Raw genomic sequence first — 27,614 nt, 5'->3', positions numbered from 1 at the left:
GGTGGACATTTTGGCGCTGTTCCGAGTTGTGTTCTAATCTGTCAAAATGACGGACTGCTTTCAGAGTTTTCCGTCATTCTTGGAAAAATTACGTCATAGACGGAAAATATTCGGTTAACGCGACCTCTGGTCTTGAGAGTGCAATAAAGAAATCCGACATGGCGATTAAGCTTATTTCTCCTGACACTTTATCTTTTGTGACCTGTGTAGCATCCTATTCTGATACCATCATGTTTCATCGGTTATAAACTGGCAAAGCTTTATTTGTCATTTATTTATCATCAATGTTGCAACCTTGTGGGGGAATGGCAGCGGCACATACACAAATATGATAATTTATATAATTTTAAATATTATTTGACCTAAACTTTTAATTCCCCCCCATTTCACACAACACAACATGGAGTCCACTATGGGCCAAAACTAACATGTATGTTTCCATAGTGTTTATGGCAGACGGATGCAGTGGGTCTCAGGAAGATATATATATATATATATATATATATATATATATATATATATCATTAAGGTGGGTTTGCTGCTGAGACTCCCTACACCTGGGACAGTTTATTTTATATTGTTATTACTGTTATTATATAGTACAACTGACACTTTATTTTATATCGACAATGTTTACTGACATGTACAACTGACACTTTAGTTACATTTAAAATATTTCTATTTAATGTTATGTCTTGAGAGTGCAATAAAGAAAACCGACATGGCGATTAAACAGATCCTGTATCAGCCATCCTACAGTGAAACATGGCAATCATGTGTGCTTTCCGTCGGCCAATCCTTTTCCTAAAGCTTTTGAACTGCCTTTGATGCTGAAGAAACTTTGCGATTATAGCATTCGACGTGTGGCGGCTCCGGATTTTTGTCGGACGCCTAATAGGCTCAGGCTCTGGCTCAGGCCGCATTAACGAAGTTACAAAGCTGTATAACATGAGCACAAACAGCACAACTTCAGTCGACTCCATCTCCATCATGTCTGAGGTCGGAAGGTAAACAACAGACAGTATACGCGGGAAGTTTTTCTTCTTCTTCTTCTCTTGTTTTGTAGCGGATTGCAAACAACTTTAAGGTGCATACCGCCACCTACTGTACTCACCGTGAAGTGGTTTGTGGCCTGCCAGTAAAGCCAAAGCAGAAGAAGAAGTGACGTCAGCGGCTCATTTGCGTAATCTTCCCTCAGGGAAAAGTACTCCGGTGTGAACGCGATCTGTACTAAGTGCCCTGGGGTTAAAAGCGCCGGGGCTCTTAGTGCCGGAACTAAGTACAGGAAAGTACTTGGTGTGAACGCGGCTATTGATCTGGCTTCAAGTCAAAGTACTGTTTGCCCCTTGGAGTTACCTCAGGATCGGATAGAGTTGCAGTAACTGGCCAGCGCTGTTCCAGGAGTCTCTCTACCATGTAGTATGTACTGTTCCATCTTGTACTGACATCCTGGATCAGTTTATGCTGTGGTGTGTTCATTTGCTGCTGTTTCACCTTCAGTTTTGTATTTGCCAGCTCGCTTCTCCCGAAGTGTTCAACCAAGTGTCTTGCAGCCCCTACAGCTCTGCTGATGCTGGGCTCTTTGGGGGCATTGTTAACTATGAGCTGGAGTGTGTGCCCACTGCAGCGCACAGAGGCCCAGCCGTGTTTTTCCTCCAGCATTCGCATTGCTGCCACAATATTGGACCCATTGTCGTGAACTACTGCTTTTATTTTGGTAGGCAAGATGTCATATTTAGCTATCACCTCCTCCAGCCATGTCATGATGTTCACACCAGAATGCCTCTCCTCAAGAGGCATGGTGGCAAGATTCAACGTCTTCATTTCCCAATCTTCACTGATGAAATGGCAGGACACGCCAAGGTATGCCTCTGTTGCACGACTAGTCCAGACATCAGCTGTCAGTGTGAGGGCGCTTTTGACTTCCTTAATGGTCTCCTTTACCTTAAAAGACATCAGATGTGATCTTAGTTTAAAAATGTAAGTGCATACAGTGTATACAGTAAACATCTAACATAGAATCAGTTTAAGATGTTTGGGACACTTTATACTTTAATTTAAATACAATTATGTATCAGTGATTTTATTTCTTATTCATGAAGTCTACTTTTCAATTAATAAATACAAATTATATTCTATGGGTCTATGCGTGCCTGTGGGAGTGAGAAAGTGAGTGAATGTGAGTGAGTGATAAACACTTGTTGTACCTTCAGAAAGGTTGTTTAATATTTCTGTGTGTGTGTGTGAGTTAAACACTTGTACCTACCTTCAGTAAGGTTGCTTCATATTTCTTTTCCATCAGGTGAGTAAAGTGGGTTCTGGATGGAAGGATGTATTCAGGGTTAAACTGCCTGATCATTTCACGAAACCCTTCACCATCAACCATGGACATTGGTATCATATCCTTGACCAGCATGGTCAGGATTGAGTTTGTTAACGCAGTGGCTTGTTGGAGAGGTACAGGCCTTTTCCTTTGAAGATACTGATCCATGGCAGTGGGACTGGCACAGCTCCTCTTTGGCCTGCATTTGATATAAAAATACATATTTTATTGTCAGGCAAAAGAGTAACATTAGTTTCTAAAAACATACATATACAATCAATTACATTTGATTTCACATTAAATGAAGTTGAGCTTTGTTATGCCTATCACTTTAATTTGTAAAAGTCAAATCACGAGATAAAACAAATCCGGAGATCGTTCGAGTAAGTTAAATCAAAAGCATCCTGTAGATCATTCTCATATGATTAAAGTGTGTCCTTTGCAGGCCACTGTAGCTAGTGCGCCAGCGCCACCCGGTGACGTAACAAGTAACAACAACTTCTACACATCCCATTTGGACACAAACACATTAAATGTTTTCCCAATTATCCGGTGTTCTCTTGTGCACTCGATCAATTACATCTCCAGCTCTATACTGATTGCAACCATACAACGTGTACAAATATTTAGCCCCCGCTGCCTCCTGCCTGTCATCTCTCCTAACAGCACTCTTATTATTGTGAGACTGCCGGGGCAGACGCAACATCTTGCAAGAAACAGCATCTCAGGGCTTCTAAATATTTAACAACCTATTAATGATGCATACCCACTTAACGGGAAGAAACTCAGCTATTGTAAGACGTGCTAATGTAGCGTTAGCTCGGTGCTGCTAATTCAGCACATGACTGGCAAAAGCGATCTTTTCTACTTCAAACTCACTGAACTAGCAGCCAGGAAAGAGCAAGAAAACAACTTCCGTTTACAGAGCCATATATATAAATTAGGGCTGTCAGTCGATTAAAATATTTAATCGCGATTAATCGCATGATTGTCCATAGTTAATCGCGATTAATCGCAAATTAATCGCACATTTTTTATCTGTTCTAAATGTACCTTAGAGGGATCTTTTTCAAGTTTTTAATACTCTTATCAACATATGAGTGGACAAATATGCTTTATATGTTTGTTTATTATCATTTGAACAATGACAAATATTCTCATGAATATTAAACACAACAACCTCTGAACATTACAAATATTCGCCTCAATTCAACCTGGAACCTCTCATACAATAATACATACTGTGTGTGTGTGTGTGTGTGTGTGTGTGTGTGTGTGTGTGTGTGTGTGTGTGGTGTGTGTGTGTGTGTGTGTGTGTGTGTGTGTGTGTGTGTGTGTGTGTGTGTGTGTGTGTGTGTGTGTGTGTGTGTGTGTGTGTGTGTGTGTGTGTGTGTGTTGTGTGTGTGTGTGTGTGTGTGTGTGTGTGTGTGTGTGTGTGTGTGTGTGTGTGTGTGTGTGTGTGTGTGTGTGTGTGTGTGTGTGTGTGAGAATGTGGAGACACTGTGATGGATCGTTGGAGCTATGTGCAGCTCAAGGCATGTATGCTCGAACGGGAGCTGCCTGGACGCTGCAATCATGTTGCGCGCACTATCCGTGCTGAGTGTGCTGACTTTTCGTACAATGTCCCAGTTCTCGGCGAAATGTCGCTCCTCTGTTTTCATTGAAACAGCTCCTTATATCCGTTAGCGCAGCTAGCTAGCACCAGATGCTAACAACAACACGTAAGGTGTGCCTCGCTCGCCCCACACATACACACACCCTCCCGGTCCTCCCGATGGCCAGTCCGGGCCTGCCGGTGAGTGTGGAAGTGTGGTCTGCCACAAGCGGGCGGCAGGAGCGGGACTGTCGGCATCAGCTTGTAGATAGATGGTATTTTAAACTCGATGCGCTCTGAAACTACGGGGCGGGGTGGCCGAGGACAAAAAATACACATGCGTTAATCGCATTAGTGGCGTTAATTTTTTTTAACGCGTTAACTTGACAGCCCTAATATAAATACGTCTTACCTGCTGTTTTGCGATCAAAACTAAAGTTGTGTTCAAGGACATGCAATTTAAACATTGGCTAGCTACTGCTAGCTAGCTAGGTTAGTTGACTTACCGAGTGGAGTCATCTTCCAGAACTCCGACATGCTTTCTTTTGAGATGTTCCATCATTGATGAAGTGCTCCCATGCCAGGATAGATCGCCTTTGCAAATGTTGCACTTAACAACCTTTTTCACATTGTCAAGTATGAAATGATCCCACACTTTTGAGGTTTTCGTTTTAGGTGTTGCCATTACGCTTCTTGTTCTCTCTCGGGTTTTTAGCGGGCCATTTGTTGTAGCAAACACTGTGGATGGTGGCTTAAAGCCCCCCTCCGCTACGCGCCGTTCGTTAGATGAGGCTGGTTATATTTAATAAAGAAGAAATTCAAAACACCGGAATAAAGGTTATAACAATAATCTGATTTTACTGGTAAGAAACAAAACACGTATACAAGTTTACAGAGTACTCCGGACTTTCAATTTCTACCGCTGTACGATACAGGTATCGGGACCAGCCAGTCAGGAAACAGGAAGCATTTTACATGCATAAACAACAGTATTCATATCCATATTTTGGGGCGGAGATGTGTCGACTCTTCCTTCCCATTTTACTCCGAAGCGAATCAGAGAGTCCGTGGGGAGGAGCTGTGTGAGCTGCTCACTCCCCCAGGTGTTTTTACTGGTTGGATTCACTTCTGGTCAGGTCCAATACAGCGAATCAGAGTTCTGAGAAAAAGTATGTTTTCTTCTGAGCAGAGCGTGAGATTCGGAAGTACACAAGGACAGAGTCAATCTTATCTCTGCACCTGTAATCACTCCTTTACTTTCCCAAGGAATATTTCACACAAACTATTCTTTCCCAGACAACCAAACATTGTACACAGATATATTGATGCCCAGAAAGAACCTTGAAAAGAATATGTGTGTGTGCTGGTGGGAGGAGGTGTATGTGTGTGAAACAGGATCTCTGGGTCAGTGAGTTGTAAGTGAGAATACAATATGTATATATGTGATTACTTAAAACAGTTCAAACAATACATGTTCACTCAAATACAATTCAAAATAATACATGTTTACTTCAATACAGTTTAGAACCATATCTGTTTACTTTACATTACGCTTATCAAACTCTAGTATATTAATATCTACATGTAAGCGCGTATAAATAACATATGATTAATGGTGGTATGTATTAAGCAATGAATGGGGTGGGTTGGAGAAATGATAGTAAGGTCACTGAATTTACACAAAATGTATTGCAGATTTTACAATTTTCTTTATTCACAAATACAAACTTTTTTTTGGTAAAAAAATACAGAATAGTAATAATATTAAAACAAACATCCATGAGCTATGTGTTCAAAAACAGCTTCAAGGTCCAACTTTTTACCTTTTAAAAACAACTAAAACAAGGAGTTGGCAACTTATTTTCTGTGTATATCCAGTAAGGATCCATCGTCCTTATGTTTCAGGATTGCTGAAGCTGTAGGCTCCTGCAGGTTTCAGCAAATATTTTAATACTGTCCTTCCTTTTGAAGCTGGACCTCAATGTTTTGAAGAGCTCTGGGTTGACAGCTGCGATTTCTGCGTTCAGCGCCTGATACACAATTGTATTGCAATCCACACCAAGCCTGGTGTATGCTTCAGCTTTGCTGATGCCTTAATTTTTCACCATCTCCAGTACCATGTTGTACCGGCGAATGGAATGGTCAGGCGTTTTCACTGTAACGGTACGTCTACACAGCAGCGTTAAAAAAATCTTGGAGGTGGGCGTATCTGAAGCTTGAGGATTTTTTGCGAGCAACCAATCACATGAATCTCCCGCCCGCGACATACGAAGCAAAAAAGCCCGAAGTAAACTGGATATAAACTCCCCAAAACAGGCGAAAACCTACCACTGTCTCTGCCACCTCCCTCCATGCCTGGCTCCTCCGGTTTATATCCCGGTAGGTCTGGTCATAAAGCACCGGGTGATTGATTCGCTACCGCTAATTTCTCCTCCATTTTTTGGAATATGAGGAAATGACCTGCGGTATGTCTCTCCCAGCATACACGCCGTTTGATTGGCTAGAGCTTGAACTGTCAGATTTGCGTACACGGGATTTGATTGGCTGCCGCTTCCACCTCAGCTTCAAAAGTTGAACATTGTTCAACTTTGAATCCTCAAAATCCTGAAAATCTCCGCTCGCCTGCCCACAATGCATTTCGGCGAAAAGTGAGGGAAAGTGACGTCACCCCATTCAAAGTGAATGGGCAGAAGCGTTTCAAGATTTTTTTAACGCTGCTGTGTAGACGTACCGTAAGACAAGAAAAAGCACAAAATTAGCTTGATCAAAGTGGCAGTGCTGCACATTGATTCACTTTCATATTTGCTACATCATCAAACAAGTAACTCTTACACAGTTCAGTCAACTTTAGCACCCACTTATGTACAGCAAGTATGGTACAAATTGTGCAGAAATAGTAAGAATACAATAGAAAGGGAACTGCACACTGGAATCAGAGCTTTCTTAAGTTGCATAGCTACAGTGTAGTTATGTCAATGAAAATCTTAGGTCCCAGGCTCCTCCAACGGTGCAACACAATAAAACAGATAAAATAGTGCGAGTAAATAGAATAAAATAGAATAGAATATAAGTAGTGCCATAAGAATCTATATACAAGTGATACATAATTTGTAAGTTACAAACAGGTGAATTTTATGGATGTTCTTAGTTCAGGTGTTTAACAGTCTTATGGACTGTGGAATAAAACTTTCCCTGAGTCTGGTGGTTTTAGTCCGGATGCTGCAGTATCGCCTGCGAAACGGAACAGAACAGTTTGTGGCTGGGGTGATGGGGGTCTTTGATAATCTTTGTTTCTTCCTGAGCCGCTGGGAGTATATATATATAGATATAGAATTGGAGTGATGAAACCCTCTTTAATGGTCACACAGCACACACAGTGAAATTTGTTCTCTGCATTTAACCCATCCTAGTACTAGGAGCAGTGGGCAGCTATTGTACAGCGCCCGGGGAGCAATGGGAGTGGGGGGGTGTCCTGTGCCTTGCTCAAGGGCACCACGGCAGGGCCCAGGAGGTGAACTGGGACCTCTCCAAGTAGCAGTCAACACTCCATATTTTAAGTCTGTTCGGGGACTTGAACCGGCGACCCTACAGCTCCCAGTCCAAGCCCCTACTTTTTTTTATCTTTTATTATCAAAAATAGACATTTAACAGTTCATCACAATTACATAAAGTACTTTCTGCATATAATGTATGAAACGCATACAAAAAATGACATATACTGTCATTATTTCACTGAAAAGTAGTGTGTCTTATGTCACTTTTCAAAGTTGAAGCACAAAGCTCCCTCCTCATCCATCTCAATTAATTTGCTGCCATTTACAAAATCCTCACAAAATATGTCCTTTTTCACGTGTATGAGAACAAGGTTTATGTCCCTTTTTGTTGTCCTCTTCATTATGTGCCACACGTCAGACATTTTACCCTCGAAATGGGCAATGTTCCTCCTTATCTGGACTGCACGCCTGGCGTGGCTCAGAACATAGTTTAATAGATTCACATTGCATTCATCCTTCTTCTCAATCACACCAAACAGCCACAGCTCCTTCCAATCCATTTCTCTCACATACCATTCATTCCAACATCTACCAATTAACTCTTTCATCCTTCCAAAAAAAACACCAAGCTCTCTACATTCAACAAACTCATGCAAACATGTTTCAACCTGGTCTCTACAAACATCACACTCTCTCTCAACAGTTTCCTCAAAATGACTAATTATCAGATTGTTACACACCCTATTATGTCTCAACAAAAAATTAAAATGTTCACATTCAATACTGTTCCATTTAATTTTCACATTCTCCCACATTCTTCTACCAGTCAGACCTTTCACAACACTCGTCCATACTCTCTCTGATGCAGGTCTCCTAATAACATCCCCTTTTAACCATTTATAAAAAAAAATTGTTTTAACATCTTCTATTTTAACATTGACATCCTCTTTCCCCACATATAAATCAACCACACTCTCCTTTCCTATAACGATCTCACTCTCAATCATTGTTAACCATTCACTCGGCATTCCATCTTTGATTTCTTCCATCATTCGTTCAGCTGTCCCTGGATACATCACTTCATCTATTTCCCTAACCTCATCCACTATCACCTGTGCCTTCATAAAGCCTGGTACATACTCTAAAACTAAATCCTTAACCCTCCTCATCCCCGCTCTCCATATCGGCAGATTGAATATGGAACACTTCTCATGAGTGATCCTTGGGTTAAGGAAGATCGGCTGCTCCCACACCTGCTGCACATTCACACACTCATACCTAACGTACTTCAAAAACTCACCCCATGCACTCATTACTTCCCTTTGATAAGCACTCAAACCTTTCAACATCCCCTTTCTTAGCACCATAAAAACAGCACTATCACCACATCCTCCACATTTATTTATTTGTTCCTTTAAGAATATTTTCCATAACTGATCTTCCTTATTTCCTAAATAGCGAACCATCATTTTAATCCTAATTGCTTTAATTTTCCTTCTTAAGTTTATCAGCTGTAAACCTCCATCCCTACACTCATTTTCTAACACTTCTCTAGCTATCCTTACCCCCCTCCCATCCCATATGAACTCACTAACTATCTTATCTATTTCATTCACTACACTATCCGGCACATCTAAAACCGTCATTATATAAAGTGCCCTACTCATGATTAACCCATTCACTACAGCTATCTTCCCCCTCAATTTAAGCCCCCTCATCTTCCAAAACCTCAACGTCTTCACTATTCCATGAATTAACTCTACATACTGTCTGTCCCTACCCTCCACATCTTTAATCCCCAAATTGATCCCCAACACCCTAAAATAATCCTTATTTTCCTTCAACCCTATATCACAAATCCTATCCCTCACCTGTCCTATGTACATAATCTCTGATTTATCTAAATTCACCCTAGCTCCTGATGCCCTACCATACAAACTGACTGTCTTCAACACTTCCCTAACACTTTCCCTATCTTTAACTGTAATGGTGGTGTCGTCTGCATACTGATAAACTAAACTAACCCCCCCTCCTGGCACCTCCACTCCTTTTATAAACCTGTTTTGCCGCAGCAGAGTCGCGAGGGGCTCGGCTGACAGCGCGTACAGCATTGCTGAGAGAGGGCATCCTTGCCGGACCGACCTCCCTAACTTAAACACATTGGTTACCACCCCATTAATTTTAACGCAACTGACTGCACTACTATAAATCCTCCTTACCCACCCTATTAATCTTTTCCCAAATCCTGCCTTCTCTAACACTCTATACAAAAATCCATGACTAACCCTATCAAAAGCTTTATTTAAATCTAAACTAACTACTATCCCACCTATACCCTCCTTCATGTGACTAATTGTGTCCCTAATACTACTAATAGTGTCACAAATATCTCTCCCTGGCATACTATACGCCTGTGTGTTTCCAACTACTGATTTTATAACCCTCTTAATTCTATTCGCTAACACCCGTGCTAGCACTTTATAATCCGTGTTTAACATACTAAGTCGTCTATAGTTTTCTAATTTATTCCTATTTCCTTTTTTAAACAATATACTAATAATCCCTGTAGATATACCGGCCGGCAATTCCTCCCTCTCCTCCAGGCTCCTGTACAGTTTAAGGAGCATTGGCGCCAGCCCCTCCCTAAACTCTATATAGAACTCAGACGTCAGACCATCTATCCCTGGACTCTTATTCCTACCTAACCCTGCTATAGCTAACTCTATCTCCCCTAGTCCTATCTCCCCCTCACACATGTCTCTACCTTCATCACTCAACCTAGCTTCCATACTATCTATCACCTGTTCTAAGCTCTCCCTATCAATCTCTTCAGCCTCAAATAACTCCCTATAAAATTCCTCAACTCTCTCGGCAATCCCTACAAAATCTGATATTATTTCTCCTCCTTTTCCTTCAACCTGCTCTATATTATTCTTTCTCTGCTTTACTTTCTCTAAAGCCAAAAAGAACCCTGTACTTTTCTCTCCTTCAACCGCATACCTAGCCCTCCTTCTAACTATAGCACCTCTACATGTTCTCTTCTCTATCTCCCCCAGCTCATCCTTCAAACGACTATATTCATCCAGATCTCTCCCTATTTCTATATCTACCCTATTAGCCTCTAAATGTAACTCTTCCCTAACCATTTTCTCTTTCTCTCTTTCTATTTTATTCCTATTTTTACAAAATCCTATACTTATCCCTTTAATTTCATTTTTAAATCCCTCCCAACACACCCCCACATCCTCACCATTCAAACCTCCCCTTTTTTTCCATACATTCTCTCACTTGAACTTTATATCCATCATCATTCAGCAGACAGGCATTTAGGCACCACACTCCTCCTCTTCCTCTCATCACTGTTCCAATGCAGAAACTCAAGATGTTATGATCACTCATGGCAGTATTCCTATACCCAATTCTGCCAATTTTCTCCCCTAAATTACTCCACACTAAATCTATTCTACTCTGTTTTAATATCCCTCCCACCACTTGATTCCTAGAAAAAACCCGCTCCCTACTGTTCCTTTCCCTCCACACATCCAGCAGCCCATTTGTCCCCGTTATTGTTTTGAGAGCACCACGTGATGAATCACTATTAAAACCCATATTAACAGACACATCCAGTTTCGAACACCACACATTAAAGTCACCAACAATCATACATTTTCCCCCACATTTACCCTCCAACCCTTCAAAAAACTCCCTCCTCCTCCTTACCTCATTCGGTGCATATACGTTAACTAATCTAAAAGTTTCCCCCATACACTCGAACATTATCCCAACCATTCTCCCAACACCATCATCCTCAACTTTCCTTATATTCGTTACCACCCCTGCTTTAATTAATATTGCCACCCCTCTAGCACCCACACTCCCATTATTTACATACATTTCTCCCATCCACTCTTTCCTTACATCCTCCACACACCTCTCATCCCAATGTGTCTCCTGCAAGCATATAATGTCTGAGTCACATATCATTGAGGCCTGTTCTCTCCGGTCCTTGGACCTCAGCCCATTCCCATTGAAGGAGGAAATTGTCACCATTACAAGTGTTATGAAAGTTGTAATTAGATTCATTCTATTCATTTTTTTTCCAGTCCCTTTGCAGCTCCTCCTGACGTTTTCACCCGTCTTTTCTCCACCTCCTTATCCTTCTCTACTTTCCTCTTTGCATTTAGCCTGCTGGATTCTCTCCTTATTCCTCTGCTCTTTGCTGATGTTGAGATGGAGGTTGTTATCCTGGCACCAAGATGTCAGGTTTTCGACCTCCTCTCTGTACGCCGTCTCGTCATCGTCTGTGATCTGGCCGATGACGGTCGTGTCATCAGCAAACTTCACGATGGTGTTGGAGCTGTGTGTGGCCACGCAGTCGTGAGTGAACAGGGAGCAGAGGAGAGGGCTGAACACGCAGCCTTGAGGGGCACCGGTGTTGAGGATCAGAGTGGAGGATGTGATGTTTCCCACCTGCACTGCATGGGGTCTGCCCGTCAGGAAGTTCAGGATCCAATCACAGAGGGCGCTGTTGAGCCCGAGGTCTCTGAACTTGATGACCAGCTTGGAGGGCCCAATGGTGTTGAAAGCTGGTCATCCCAGAGATAAGAAAAAAAAGGAGAAACAAAACAATAAAAATAAAGGCTAAAAGAAAACCTAATCTAACGAGTTGACAGCAGGGTACAAAAAGGAGTACCTTATTCCAGCTTCCCCTTAGTATTTTGCGGGTGTTCGCGACTCCTCCCTCTTTCTCATACCTGCCGTGGAGAAATCCTGGGTAAAGGACACATTGCACCCGTCGATATTCATGGGGCCTCTGCTTTTCGGTGTAGCAGACTCGCCAGAACGGCCCTCTGGACCCTATTTACCGGCGCGTCTCATTGGTGCTCCCGTGCGGTGAGCTCTCTCATTCTTGATCCGGTCCGTTTGCATCCCCAGGGCCCAGTAGTTCAAAACTTTTAATCTCAATCAGATCCGATCAGATTTTGAAATCCCATTTTTTGTGATCCAGGATCAGACAACTCGGACAGATTTTGTCCCAGTATTTCAAAGCAATTCAGGATAGGATCACCCTGATCCAGATTACGACTTTTCAAGATTACTAGATCCTGAATATCAGTGCTTTAATCCTACCGATCTCCATCTAGTGGATATGAAAAATAATACAAGGAAGACAAGAGACCACATTGCAGAGACATCTATAATGTCTAATTATATATTTAAATACATAAAGGACATAAAATCATAATGGAATTATAATTACAAAAAATACTCCCACTAGGGTAACAACAAAAAAACATTCATTCAAAGGCAGCTGGATCATCCAGGCGTGCTTTGAGGAGCTGAATTCTAAGTGAGGTTTCAGTTTGCTGAAGCTGGCACAGCTGTATTTGTTCTTTGGCCAGACGGATCTGAATCTCTGCCCTCTCCGTTTCACGGCTCAGCAGTGTCTCGTAGGCATCATCCCTCTGCTCTGGTTGTCTGGTGCGCTTGCATTTTCTCTTTTGAGGTGGCTCTTGCAGTGTGTCATAAGGCCTGGCTGAAGGTCCAGCTTCTGGATCCACATGGGTCAGGAGGACCTCGTCTTGAATGGTGTGTGTCACATCAGGTGCATTGACTACCTGAAATGAAAGTGTATCTATATACTGTATACCCCTTAATAAGATGATCAAAAGCATGCAAGCTCCTGGAAAATTGTAGTACTATAAGAACAAGAGGGGCGTTCACACCAAGTACTTTTCCCACAATAGTTCATGAGAACTTTAGTTCATGAGAGCTCTTTTAGTTCTGATGAACTAAAGCAGATCGCGTTCACACCAAAATGAGTTCCTGGGGGTGGATTAGGCAAATGAGCCGCTGACGTCACTTCTTCTTCTTCTGCTTTGGGTTTACTGGCAGGCCGCAAACAACTTCACGGCGAGTACAGTAGGTGGCGGTATGCACCTTAAAGTTGCAATTCGCCAAAAAACCGAGAGAAGAAGAAGAAAAAAAACTTCCGCTTCCGCTGGATGCTTCTGTTTACCTTCCGACCTCAGACACGGTATGGAGTTGACGTTTTGGTGGTCGTGTTATACAGCTTCGTAACTGAGTTATTTAAGCCAATAACTCAGCCACAAATACAAATACAGATCTTTTGTACAGTGCATTTGGTTCTCTCTTTTATTTACCACAGTCAACAGACACAATTACAATAGCGCAGACACACCTTAGTGCAAAGATTAAATGTCAGTATCAAAACAGTACTCATACTGTATATTTGTATATTAATATGAGTATATTATTATGTTAAATGTGTGTTAAAGACAATGGGATGAGGTTGAAAGCTCTTTAAAAAGCTTTTGTCTACCATCTTTACTGTGATAAATACATACATGTTAAGCATACACACCTAAAGAACTACGTTACACACACACAGGTTAGTCTGTGTACCGCTGCACTGCTGCTGGTTTAAACAAAGACAGTCATGATGCTAGTGCCGTGCATGTAGGTTCTCTTTTATTTATCAGCAGCAGATCAATAAGTGTCAGTAGTATCAAAACAATATAATAACAGTGGCAATATATATATATATATATATATATATATATATATATATAATAACAATAGGTAGGCTCAGCAGCAGACACACCTTAGTGCAAAGTTAGGTGTCAGTATTAATAACAGTGGCATATATATATAATCACAATAATACAAAATGAACTGTCCCAGGTGTAGGCAATTTGGGGTGAAGTGTCCTGCCCAGGGACACAACGACATCCCGACTGCAGTGGGGTTTGAACCTGTGCTCCCCTGATCCGAACACCAACGCACCAGACCACTGCACCACACGCCTCCCAACAAGTCATTGTACAGTTTATCAATGAAGGCCTGTTGGATTTAATCAGCTCGCTTAGCACTGCCAGAAGCCCAGCCTGAAAGGTATTTTGTTGCTCCATCTGGCACCATGAGCAGCTGGTCGTCCGATTCCTGGGCCTTGTGTGAATGCAGCAGCCGTTCGTCGTGCATCTCCTTGGCACGCAGGTCCTCATTCTCCTTGCTGACCATGGCACGGCGGTCCATCGCCATGATGGTGTCAAGGAAGCTGTCATCGCGTGCCCACTTTCCTAAGGTGAAATATGCAAGATACAAGATCAGTTTAATCGCAACAACGAGACAACATTGTCCAACATTGGACATGGTGCAGGCAGGGACAGTGTACACAATGCAGGTGTAAAGTAGAAGATAAGATAGATAGATAGGATCAAATAATATCAAATAAAAAATAAATATCAAAGTGCCCTTATTTATTGTTTTGTGCTTAATGTATGCTTGAACTTTGTTTTATAGGGATTAGTGGACATCAGTTAGATGTGTAACCTTCTTTCAAGGCCAGAGTAGTTATAGTGTAAGTGGATTGACATCTAACATAACCAGACCCGGCGCCAGAACAAATCTAAAGGGAGGGCATATGATTTTCATGGGAGGGCACACAAAACCGTCATATGCTGCGGGCCTGCGGCACAATATATATCAAACAGCAAGGCCAACAGCATTGCGTAAAGACGCACACTTATCGCAAATACATACACAAATAAAGGGCAACATAGAAACAACTTTTGAAACAGTGTGTGCGTGGCAGCACAAACACTGGTAGTAAATCACGAGCAAGGCACACTGGTTAAGGATGGCACCTTATTTGTTTCCTGGCGTATCTGTCTCTCTCTCCACAAACTCTCACATGAAATGTGTTCTTTTGATGCGGCATGCCTTAGCAGTCCTTTATCAGTCTGTAATGCGTGTTTCCAGTCGCAAAAACCTTTGACAGTAAAAGCCGCATCAGATGAAGACGTATTTACTTTAAACTGTCTACAGGGGAAACAAAAGGCTGCGTCTGCTTTTACCGAATATTCAAGCCATGGTCTGTTGTTGTACCATGCAGTGGCAAAAGTGCGCTTCTTTCCTGAAAACAATCTCCCTGGATAACGATCCAGTTTCACCTGGTTGGGTTTATTAACCCCAAGATCATCTGGGGCTGTTGGTCTGTGAGCGGTTGCTGGCCCAATAGTATCTGTTGATGTGCTGCTAGGTAGCGGCTGTAGTGGAGGCACCGGCACGGAGGAGGAGGAGGAGGAGGAGGAGGATGATGATGCTGGCGGGTGTGGTACAGGGTGTGGCAACGCAGGTGGTGATGGTAGGGGCACAAGGAGCTGTGCCTCGGAGTGCAGCGTTGGTGGCGCCCGCCTTGATGAGTCAAGGATTGGGCTCGCTAACTCAGCCCCGGGGTTTGCCGAGGTCAAGCTTGTGACATTAAGGCGTGCTGCTGCAACGGCAGGTGCAGGGACGCCAGCAGCACCATCGGCTGCAGTTCTTTCATCGCTCTTTCGTTTTAATAAATCCTTAGACCTTTTAAGCCAATTTCTGATGTCCATTTTGTAATCCAAACAGAAATGGGAGTCTACAGAATGCACAATAAACAATAAACAAATCCAGAATAGGCGGCAGAGTGTGACGCTGTGATTGGTCTAAATGTGGACGAATCACAAATCACAACAGACACATGAATTTATTTGACGTAGCCTGCCATTTTTTTTTATAGTTACTATCTGACATCACATACATCGTAGCATAAAAGTTCACAGTTTATTTATAATTAAAAAAATAAAAAAATATTTAAAAAAAAATGTTTAGAAATAATAAAAAACGTGTTTATTGGGGGAGGGCAGGAATGTCAAATGGGAGGGCCTGGCCCTCCCACGGCGCCGGGCATGAACATAACATGGCTGAGTACAATTATAACAATCAATAAAAAAAAGGAAAAATAAATAGAATTTCAATTACATTTCTACTTAAATGTGCAAACATATTAGAACATCAGTCTTTGTGGCATGCAGGTAATCAACTGTTTAAGCTTTTACCATTAACATGTAGAATGAATGTTGCAAATGACTTGAAATTATAGCAACTACAATGTATTGTTAGAGGTAGCATTATGTCCAGCTAGCATGCTAATTGCTAACGTTATATTATCGTTTTATCCCGGAGGGGAAAACTAGTTTCTAATCCTGAGAGAAACACCTCGCCTGAAACACACGATTAGTGCCATGAGTTAGTGAAGCAAATTACAGAACATTGCACACTTATTCACAAGTCAAAACGTGTTCATAGCGGGCACGGCTGAGAATAGCTAGCTAGCTAGATGTTGTTAGCCAGCTTGGACCTATGATAGCAAGTTCTAGCATGGCTAGCTCGATCTACTGAGCAAAGAAAAGTACATCTAAGACCAGTATTGTGCAGATTAAAACAGTGCAGTGCATGTATTTTATTTTACCTTCGTAGCCAGGTCTGCTAACTTTGCTGAGCCACGGAAACTGCATTCAGTAGAAGCTTCTGAATGCGGCGCTTCGCGTCCTCCGAGTAAATCGCCAGAAGCGCCGACACATCCTCATCACTCCACCGCTCCGATGATTTATTTAGTGTTGCTATAATAACTGCTTTCACAAAAGTAATCTCTTCGGGTACGCTGGCCCGAAGCGAGCAAATACAATGGCCACTTACAAAAAAAAAATCAGAGTCAAACGGGCGTGGTTTGCATTCCGCACAGCCAATCAGACGTATGAACTATTTTCTCCCACAACAGTCCCTGCTCTCTAGCAGGGACTGAAAAACGGGTCAGACGAACTCATTTGAACTACTTTAGTTCCTGGGGCTTTTTGGTGTGAACGCAAATATATTGTAGTTCTGATGAACTATTGTGGGAAAAGTACTCCAAAGTACTCCGGTGTGAACGCGCCTAAGGATGCTATATAAGAAATATAGCCATTGTAGTACTTTGAAAATAGCAATTATACAAGATAATAATTGTAGTTCTATAGGGACAAGGATAAAATCACACATACCTGCGACTCACCATCCAGTACAACGTTTGGTATTCCATGTAAAGATTGTGACTGCTGACCACCAATGATATCAAGTACCACATCTGTGTATGGTCCCCTTTTATATGGTTTGTTACCCGTCTGTGGGTTTTTAGCCTGGCTGTGGTCTTTGGTAGCTTGCTGCTTCAAATTCTTCCACCTCAACCTCACTTGGTCCACCGTCCTCTTGTGTCCAGATCCTGTGGCATTCACATTGTCTGTAACTTCCATCCATATTCCGCTCTTTACTTTAGTCGCTCCACCCTCTCTGTTAAAGCTACCAACTATGGAGTCATAATTATTCCTTACACTCTGAAGCAGTGCATGGGTCTCAGCAGATGTAAAGTTAGGCCCCTTTTTGTCCATCTTTCCAACTCACTGGTTTGGTCAGGTCAGCAATTAGTTTGTATAGGTCTGGCCGTTACCTGCTATCAATTACATAATTAACCACAGGCCCTCCTGTGGTTAATTACACATCTGGACATGCATTGCAGGTGTGTATTTGCAATTACTAATTATTCAGAGACTGATGTAGGCCTACTGACTGAAAGAACAGTCAGAACACAGTCATGGCAGGGATTGTTCACATATTCCATGCTGGAAGGAGAGGTTACCGCCAAAGGGTCCACACCGAATGCCCCAAACCTCTCCAACAGTACACAACAGAAGAACTTTACGATCGTTTTCGATTTGGACTTGATGACATCAACTACATTGCTGATCTGGTCAGGCCACAACTGCATTGCAGAATCTTGCGGAGTCATGCTCTGACTGTAGAGGAACAGGTCCTCATTGCCCTGCGCTTTTACGCATGTGGAACATTTTATCAGGTCATAGCTGACAGCATGGGAGTCCACAAGACAACAGTGGGTGAAGTGGTGACAGCTGTGTCTGATGCACTGGCTCGCCTGCTGGATCATTTTGTGACTTTTCCCAATGATGGCCAGATTGCCAAAGTGAAGCGGAAGTTTTTTCTTTTGGGAGACATGCCCAACACCATTGGGGTGATCGGCTGCACCCATGTGCATATTCAAGCACCTCATCAGAGGGAGTGGGAATATGTCAACAGGAAAGGTTGGCACAGCATCAATGTGCAACTTGTGGGAGATGCTGACCTTGCCATCACCAACTGTGTTGTGAGATGGCCTGGGTCAGTCTATGATGCACGAATCTTCAGAGAGAGCCGGTTGTTCACTGAATTCCAAATCAACAGGCCGGATGGAGTTATATTAGCCGACAGTGCCTACCCACTCCTACCATGGGTGATGACACCTTTTCCCACGGCCAACACTCCCTCACAGATGCGCTACAACAATGCCCATGGAAGAACAAGGTGTGCCATTGAGCGCTTGAATGGAGTACTGAAGAGGCGTTTTGCATGCCTGAACTATCTGAGAGTGGAACCCCAACGAGCATGCCGCATAACACTGGCTTGTATTGTGCTACACAATATCGCTGTCCATCGCAGAGTCCCCCTCTCTGACATTGATGATCCCCCAGAGCCCCTTGCACCTGCTGATGATCTAGGCCCACCTATGGATTGGTGGTGCAGATGCTATTGTCCGCAATTACTTTTGAAAGGTGATGACAGATGATGGACTTTTTTGTTTTTTGAAGATATTTTTTCTTTAATCTAAATTACATTTGTGATTGACAATCTTTGTTGTGATACTTTTATGAGCATAAACATTTATGTAATCAACATTTGGTTGAAAACAAAATAGGACACCACAAACGTGACCAAAAAATGAAAAATAAAATTGATTTGCCATGAAGGCTAAAAATTGTGTATTATTTCAGTTAACAAACTTTGCCATCTTATTTATATTGAAACATATTTTTAAATAAATTGTACAGTACATTTTGCTCTGGTAATCCACTGGAAATCCACCCCTCTGGTGGGATCAAGATAATCAAGTTTTTTGGGATCAAACTGATTTGATCCAGATTAAAGCTTGGATTTGATTTCCTGATCTGATCAGATATCAAAGTGATCCTAATTCTGTTTTTTGGTTTTGAACTACCCAAAATCCAAATCTGATCCGATCAGATAGGGATTCAAAGTTTTGAACTACTGGGCCCAGGGCATCAGGTATCCACTTTTCAAATAAATCAACTTGTTTTGCCCTCCTTGCCTTCTTTCAGACCGATAATCCTCACGTTCTGTCGTCGGCTTTGGTTTTCATAACTGTCCAGACGGTCTTGCGCTATCTTGATCTGAGTTTCACAATAATTCATATTTTGAAATAGTGAAAACCCTGACCTCCATTCCCAGGCATCAAGTCAGAATGTTTCCATTTTAATCCAATTTGAGTTTTCAGGCAGCATCACCCATTTTGGTATTGTGTTATGGTAACGTTCAGTACCTGTACCTGTATGTCTGTTGACTGTATGCGCAGATAGTCCATATTGTTTTACTCTATAGTTATAGCACAATTATTTTTAATCAGTGCATTGTGACATATATCTTCTTCTCTGCTTATTTTAACTGCAGGCATCTCTCTTAGTGTGGTCCCAATGTACCTGGGTGAGATAGCTCCGAAGAACCTGCGAGGCTTCCTTGGACTTGTGCCGAGTATCTTTATTGGCACCGGAGTGTTCACCGCACAAATCCTCGGTCTACATGAGCTTCTGGGAAAGGTAGTCAACAGTGCTCTCTAACACCCATTGGTTTGAGAGGGGGACCATTGGTTAAGGTGGCTACCTGAGCTCATGAGTACTTATTGTGAATGTTTTTGACATGTATTTATTATTTGCCAAGTGTGTGAGGCAAATCATGATTTATGTGATCTACTTAATGGAGGAACACACATTAAAATGAACATCACTGGTTTCAGGTAAAATCCTCTGTTCACATGTTTGTTACTTCTTTCACACACAGACCTGCTGACATTTTCCCTGAAATGCATGGTCTTAGGGTGGGACAGTGGTGATACATGGCCAGGAAGTGTCTGCATGTGCGAAATTACTTAACATTTTCAGCTTTCTTGAAAGTATAACTGTGTTGTGACTGTTATAGGAGGAGCACTGGCCCCTGTTTCTTTCAGTGGTGGTGGTACCCACAATCATCCAGTTCATGCTGTTGCCATGGTTCCCAGAAAGCCCCAGATACCTACTGATGGAGAAGCAGAACGTCCATGCCACCATTACAGGTCAGTCCACATCAACAAGTGGACGCTTAACAAAAAGAAGGGATTCAGCGCTAAAGCACATTAAAATAGAATAATGGTGCGTTAATGGCAAAAAAAATAGGAAATAATTTTTCTTCACAGTTTAGTAGAAGTACATTTTGAGAAATATATTTGTATTGCAATATGGCTATTATCTAGTAAAATATACCAGCTGCCTTCGTTATATTGACTTGTGTTTCACATGTTTTCTTTCTCTCAGCCCTGAAGTGGTACAGAGCCAAGTGTAACATCCAGGCGGAGATTGAAGAGATGCAGGAGGAGCAGCGCTCCTTGTCGTCAGTGGAGACGCTGTCCGTATGGAAGCTGTTGCAGGACAACACGGTCCGCTGGCAGGTGCTGAGTGTGGTGGTCATTAACATCGGGATGCAGCTGTCTGGCATCGATGCTGTAAGTACTATTTGGAAACTGAGTCATGCAAAAGGGTTCACAATGCTGTGATATCTGCCACAATGTATTTCTTTATACAAGTAAATACTATTTAAGGAATTCCCGAAGTGGTCAAAAGGTTTAAAGAGGAAATTCCTTACACCCAGCATACACAAGTAAAGGCATCTTTATGCAACCCCCCTGTCTTTAAACAGCATATTGTTTGGTAATAATGAATTTTAGAGGAAGGGGTGGAGAAGAATGAGGGATGTTGTCTTCTCAGTCTTGTCTGAAGGACAAACTGAAGTCCAGGATGGGTTCTGTGTTGATTGGGCCAAATAGGAAAATCACTGGGGGTCCGTGGGCCACACAATACTTTTTAAATGAATCACTACAAATAACTCTTACTTACAGTAGTGTTAATAGGTACTAATTCATGAAATGAAGTACTCACATGCATCTCTTTTTTCACTTGAATTGTATCACTATAATTCATTGCAGAAAGCAACCAGTCCATACAAAAAAATAGGAAAGCTATGGTTACAAGGCTTGACACAAAAGTGCAAAATGTTGCATCTTTAAAACAAAGGAGACATGAGTTTATGTCCCAACAGGTCCATATCCACTAATGTAGAAATAAAGATGAATATAATAAAACAGTATTCATCACATTAACGATAAGTAGCCCTGTTTATATAATATCCTCAACACTTCCAAGCATACATAAGGTGCTTTGAAAACAAGCCCATATCCAGCCCATAAAATGAAATACTAAAGGCAACTAGAACATAGTAAAACAATAGCCATCAGACTCACAATAACATACATATCTTGGATACATTTTTACAATTGAACAGTAAGAAGGCTTGTTTGAATCATCATAAATCAGATCTGTCTTTGCATTTACACTAAGAATGCATTACATTCCTAAGTCAGGTGATGAACTACAATTGAACTACCATACATATCAGACTTCTGTCATTTTGAGCCTCTCATGCAACTTCTCATTAGTCATGGAGCAACTTGCCCTTGTTTGATGGCATTCATATGAGAAAAGCTATACTCACAAGTATAGGTAGATCCAAACGTTGTCAGTATAAGTGAGGCCACATTCCTCATTGTGGGGTACTGATACTGGCTAACATGGTTAGACCAAAAGTCTACCTCACCCTCAGACTGCAAGTGCTGTTTTAAAGCAAAGGAAGACTGCACATCAACCAGCTCCATCTGAAAGATGCTCTCATCAATGCAAGATATTACCTCTTTTACTTTTACACAGAAATCTGCATCAGGCTTGATGGAAAATGTGTCACGAGCAAACTGCAACACCTCAATGGGAATGCTGAAGCCTTGGAATCTCAAGTTCCCAAGTTCTCAGTCAATTGTGTCATGAAGTCTGTCATGACTGGCATTCTGTGTGCTCCAGGTGATGTGCTCATAAATACACAGAGTTGTGGGAAGTGCAGCAGTTTTGTTGTCATCAGGTCTGTTTTGAAGAGCCTTATCTTTGTCCTGAAGGCACAACGTTTTTTAAGAGTTCAAGTGTCCAAAAATCTCACACAGAAAGTAGACTTCTGGCATAAACTGTTCATCCAACATGCACTCCAAGATGTGTGTTGCTCGTTGTCTTTAAACGTGCAAAGGAAAGACACAATCTCCTGGTGGAGTTTCGGTATTTATAACCGTGGCGTACGCTCAAAAGATGGCATTTGTTGTGTTCAAAATTCCAGGAAAGACAGACAACTTCTAAGTTTAACTATTTATTATCAGAAAGCAATAGATATATATTCACTTGGCCAAGGACTCCGTCACGTCATAGAAATTACAGGCAGCAAAGCTGTAATCTGTAACCACTATTTCCGGAAAAAGCCCCGAACCTCGTGCGTGCATACATTTTTATTACACAGGGCGTTGCCCGTACATTTATGATTGGTCAAGACTAGCTGAAGAGATACCGTGGTTTAGACCTGGCTCTCTTTGGTAGGTGCGCAGACTCAGACAGAGTCTCTTGGCAACACGACCTTCCAATCAGCATTCGGCCGGCCTGTGGAAGTCCCTCCCTACTCTGGCACCATCATACGTAATTTGCTTTCGCTAACGTTTCTACAGAAAAAGTGGAATCTTCATAAGGCTGCTTCCTAGCTATGTGTGGGAGTGGAGCTCACCCAAAGCTCAAGCCGGAGTGATGTCCTGTTTATGAATAACTCTTTGTATTCTTCCAGTGTCTGCACCTGACCTTGCTACTCTGTATTGCAGGCTAAAGACGTCTATTTATTCCAAAGTCACAGCCACATAAATGAGCACAATAAGCTTATAATATAATAATAAGAATCAGTCTTTCTAATGTTTTTTTGTGATCAAATGTTTTATTTATAAAAGAAATGGTACAATCAATAACATAAAATGCAATACATTACAAAAACAGCACAAAACTAAAGAAAGAAACAAAACCCAGTGACGTGACGTCCCTCCCCACCCACCCATCCAGATCACCATCCCCATTAGATAGTTATCCTAATATGCCCTTGAGGTTCACAATGAGCGAAGTCCACATCTCTATTGTTGACTCCTTTGCCCCATGTACCCGGGCTGTCGATATTTCTAGATACGATATGTCTAGATATGTTAGAACCCAGACCTTACGTGATAGGGAATGGGGAGGCTTCCACCGAGTCGCAACCAATTTTTTTGCTGCTGTAAGCCCGGCTAATAGTGCTCGCCTTTTGGTCAGGGTTAAACCCAGGTTGGACAGGTCGTTTAAGATAAGTGTGACAGGTGAATGAGGCACGTTAGTCTCAAATATCGCCGAAAGGTTAGAGGCAACCATCTCCCAGAATCTGGCTACTGGCGGACATTCCCAGAACATATGTAAATAAGTACCAATAGCCTCTACGTCACATAGAGTGCAATTTGGATCAGCAATTATTTTCATTAAACAAAGCTTCCTAGGCGTGAGGTAAACTCTATGAGTAAAATTATAATGTATGTGCTGGTGGTCAGGATTCCTAGAAGCTATTAGTATATTGGACCAGACTTCATCCCAATCAAACTCTGGATCCAGATCTGGGATATCGGCCCTTCATATCGCCTCTAACGCCAGGGGTCTATAAGCGTGTTGTGAAATGAACCAGTAAAGTTTGGAAACAAGGCCACTTGTACCTCTAGTGGAGTGTAGAATGTTATGCAGCGGGTGTGGTGATAGAGGACTTTGCAATGGAATACCGCTAGCCCTTAAAGCCGACCTCAAATGTAAATAAAAGAAAAAGGAGGAACGAGGTAAATCAAATTCTGTACACAGCTCCCGAAACGAACGCAGACCTTCATCTCCATAGACGTTCCCCAGTATATGAACCCCTCTCACTTTCCACTGATGAAACTGAATGGGATGGCCCCCAATCAACAATCTGGCATTGTTAAATAATGGGGAACATGGATTCCAAGCATAGGGGCAGCCACATAGTTTCTCTACCGCCCTCCAGACAGACAGCAATTGTGATACAATGGGGCAGAACCTGCAACGACACTGCGCAATAGGAATGTTCGAATACAAGAGATCTTGAAGGGTGTAAGGATGCACTAGACTCTCTTCCAGGGCCCGCCATGACACTGATGTCTCCGACTGGAGCCAGGTTAATAAGGGTCTAAGCGTGAAGGCCCAATAATAGTGTTTAATATTTGGGAGAGACAAACCCCCGGCCTGTCTGTCCCGCTGCATTGTAGAGAGCTTGATGCGAGGGCGTTTGCCTTGCCATACAAATTTCGTCACAGCTGTCTGTAGCTTGCTCCAATACTGAGTTGGTGGAGGAAGAGGTAGCATTGAACTAAAAAAATTAACTCTGGGTAGAATGTTCATCTTGATTATTGATACACGGCTGCGAAGTGAATTAGGCAGAGAAGACCATCTATCCAAATCAGAAATTATTTTATGAAGCGTGTTACCATAGTTATGTTTAACTATTGTCTGAATCGAAGGAAAAACGTCTATCCCCAGGTATGTAAAAGTTTTGACAACTGGGATAGATGGAGAGACAGGTGCATCGATCATTGCTTCGTTCAGTGGCATCAAAGCAGATTTCTGCCAATTTATCTTAAACCCAGAAAGCTGACCATATCGATCGACAATAGACAGTATTCTTGGGATACATTGTACAGCATTGCCCAAATACAATAGCACATCATCAGCATATAACGAAAGATGATGATGCGTACCATTAATAGAGATTGGGGATAACGTGACTGACGAATGGTCTGTGCCAGCGGCTCAAGTGACAGCGCAAATAGCAAGGGGCTTAGCGGATAGCCTTGCCTTGATCCTCTCGAGATAGCAAAAGATGGGGAGCATACCTTGCCTGTAAGCACCATAGCTGTTGGGTTTTTATATAGCACCTTGACCATGTCAATAAAAGGGGCGCCAAAGCTCATTGCCCCGAGTACCAACCACAAAAAGGGCCATTCTAGGCGATCGAAGGCCTTCATCGCATCAAGTGAGAGAACTGCAGCTGGGGAAGGTAGATGTTGGGACCCATCTATGATGTGTAATAGCCTCCTTACATTGTCAGCGGCTAGCCTGGATTTTATAAAGCCTGTCTGATCGCTATGTACTAGATCCGTCATGTGAGACTGAAGGCGCCTAGCCAGCACTTTGGCATAGATCTTTACGTCAGTGTTTAAGAGTGAGAGGGGCCTGTAACTAGTACACTCTGTCGGATCCTTGCCTTTTTTAAGAAGCAAGGATAACAGGGCAGTGTTGACGTCTCTCAAAAATGAACCCTCCTTAATAGAAAATAATATCATCTCTACAAGCAAGGGGCCGAGCAAGGGCCAAAAGGTGAGATAGAATTCGGGTGGAATACCATCTGGGCCTGGCGACCTGCCCTTACGCATGTCCATTACTGCTTTCTCAATTTCGTGGTGTGTGATGGGGGCATTCAGATTTTCAGAGTCGCTGACAGAAAGAGACTCCATTTGGATATTATTTAAAAAATCATTGCATACAGATTGGACAAAGCCACTCTCCGAACTGTACAGATCCTTGTAGAAAGAAACAAAGGTGGTGTTCACGCTCTTGGGATCGGTTAGAACAATGCCATCTATAGATTTAACACTGAAAATATCAGCAAAATGTTCATTGGTCCGAAGCCTCAAGGCCAGCAGGTGGCTAGGTCTGGCGGAGTGGAAGTAGTAAGTCTGTCTGGTTCTGTGCATAAGAAATTCTGAACGGCGTCTGAGGAGAGAATTAATTTCTTTTTTGATCAGGTCTTTTTGGAGCGCAACAGAAAGCAGCATATTTTAGTTCTAATGCTTCCAATTTAGCTGCACGTTCCTTGTTTCGGGTGGATGCGTACAGAGTGGTGTTGCTTCTAATAAAGCCCTTTGTTGCCTCCCACAAAAATCTCGGGTCAGACACTGACCCCTTGTTGAACCCCAAAAACTCGCGGAGGTTAGTCTCAAACTGAGACTTGTATGTTTCGTCACGCAGCAGTGAGGAGTTAAAACGCCATCTGGGAGCTCTAGTGGGGACAGCCCTAAGTGTGACAGAACAGTAGATGGGTTTGTGATCAGTCCATGTAACTGGTATATAGAAAGCCTTCCGAACATTATGAAATAGATCTTTGGACGCAAAGAGAAAATCTAGCCTAGAAAAGTATTTATGTCTACCTGAGAAAAAAAGAGTAATCTTTTATGGAGGGATTCTTCACACGCCAGATGTCTATCATATTTGTTTGGGCCGCCCACTGGCGTAACGCATCAGAAGCGAGACGTTGGTCTCTACTCTCTGCCCCACCCGTTCTATCCATGTTGCTATCCCATATTGCATTGAAATCTGCGCCCATAACCAGACGAAAGCCTGTGAGATCCCGTAGAGTTTTGGTTAATAGGTCATAAAAGCCAGCCTCGAAAGTGTTGGGAGCATAGGCAGAAATCAATGCTATATTCTGCCCGTCCAGACGAATCTTGGCAATGGCCAGTCGCCCCTCTTTGTCCGTCCAAGAGCCGATCAGATCAAATTTCAGCTTGCGCCTACAAACTATCATCACACCCTTGGTCTTCGTAGGAGCAGACGAAAAGACAATACGGTGATAGAGCCTATTTGCAAAGCGGGCCGCATCCTTGCGGAGTAAATGTGATTCCTGTATCATGGCAAAGTCAATATTTATCTTGTGCAAAAATCCTAAAATAGTGGTCCTTTTATGTGGGATATTGAGTCCCCTGGCATTAATGGAAATCAAATTGAGATTAGTCATAAGTAGAATAGTGTAAGAATACAATATAAAGTATAGTCACCTCAACAAGCAAGAAATGGTGATCTGGATCCCAAAAAAAAACCCTCCCCAAAAAAGAAAAAACATAAAACATAAACAAACTCAAAAACAACCCAAGAAAAGTGAGGAGATACGTCCCTCCTCGACATTCCTGATAAGTCCCTAACGACAAATAACTCAAATCTGGGAACTCTAACTGCCTAAGAGGGGCAGCACCATCACCAGCCATTAGAACAGGTGATATCTGTTAATTGCTAGACAATGATCTAACGAACTGCTGAGCAACGCGTCAGCGTAGTGAGTCATCAGAACACATGCAAAAGTTCCATTACAACATCAAATAATCAAGAGAAAAATAAAAATGTGGGCAAGCAACGTAAGAACATGTGAAATAAACGAAAAAAGAGATACAAGATAGTAGTTTGTACCACTTTGACATGGAATGTCGATATACGCCCAGCCATACAGCCTGCCCAGCACCCACACGCATACA

At 42.3% G+C, this 27,614-nt stretch overlaps 1 protein-coding gene across 1 annotated transcript in view; it reads left to right on the top strand.

Annotated features, from left to right (window-relative positions):
- The window catches only part of slc2a15a (solute carrier family 2 member 15a), a 197,886-nt gene that overhangs the window by 92,605 nt on the left and 77,667 nt on the right, over positions 1 to 27,614 (top strand). Inside the window, exons 9-11 of the mRNA XM_034131972.1 lie at positions 19,796 to 19,941; positions 20,321 to 20,453; positions 20,692 to 20,879. Of these exons, the coding sequence (XP_033987863.1) occupies positions 19,796 to 19,941; positions 20,321 to 20,453; positions 20,692 to 20,879 (467 nt within the window). The remainder of the gene's footprint in view (positions 1 to 19,795; positions 19,942 to 20,320; positions 20,454 to 20,691; positions 20,880 to 27,614) is intronic.

This window comes from Trematomus bernacchii, unplaced genomic scaffold, assembly GCF_902827165.1.
Source record: "Trematomus bernacchii unplaced genomic scaffold, fTreBer1.1, whole genome shotgun sequence".
NCBI lineage: Eukaryota > Metazoa > Chordata > Actinopteri > Perciformes > Nototheniidae > Trematomus > Trematomus bernacchii.
This window is presented reverse-complemented; position numbering and strand designations above follow the sequence as displayed.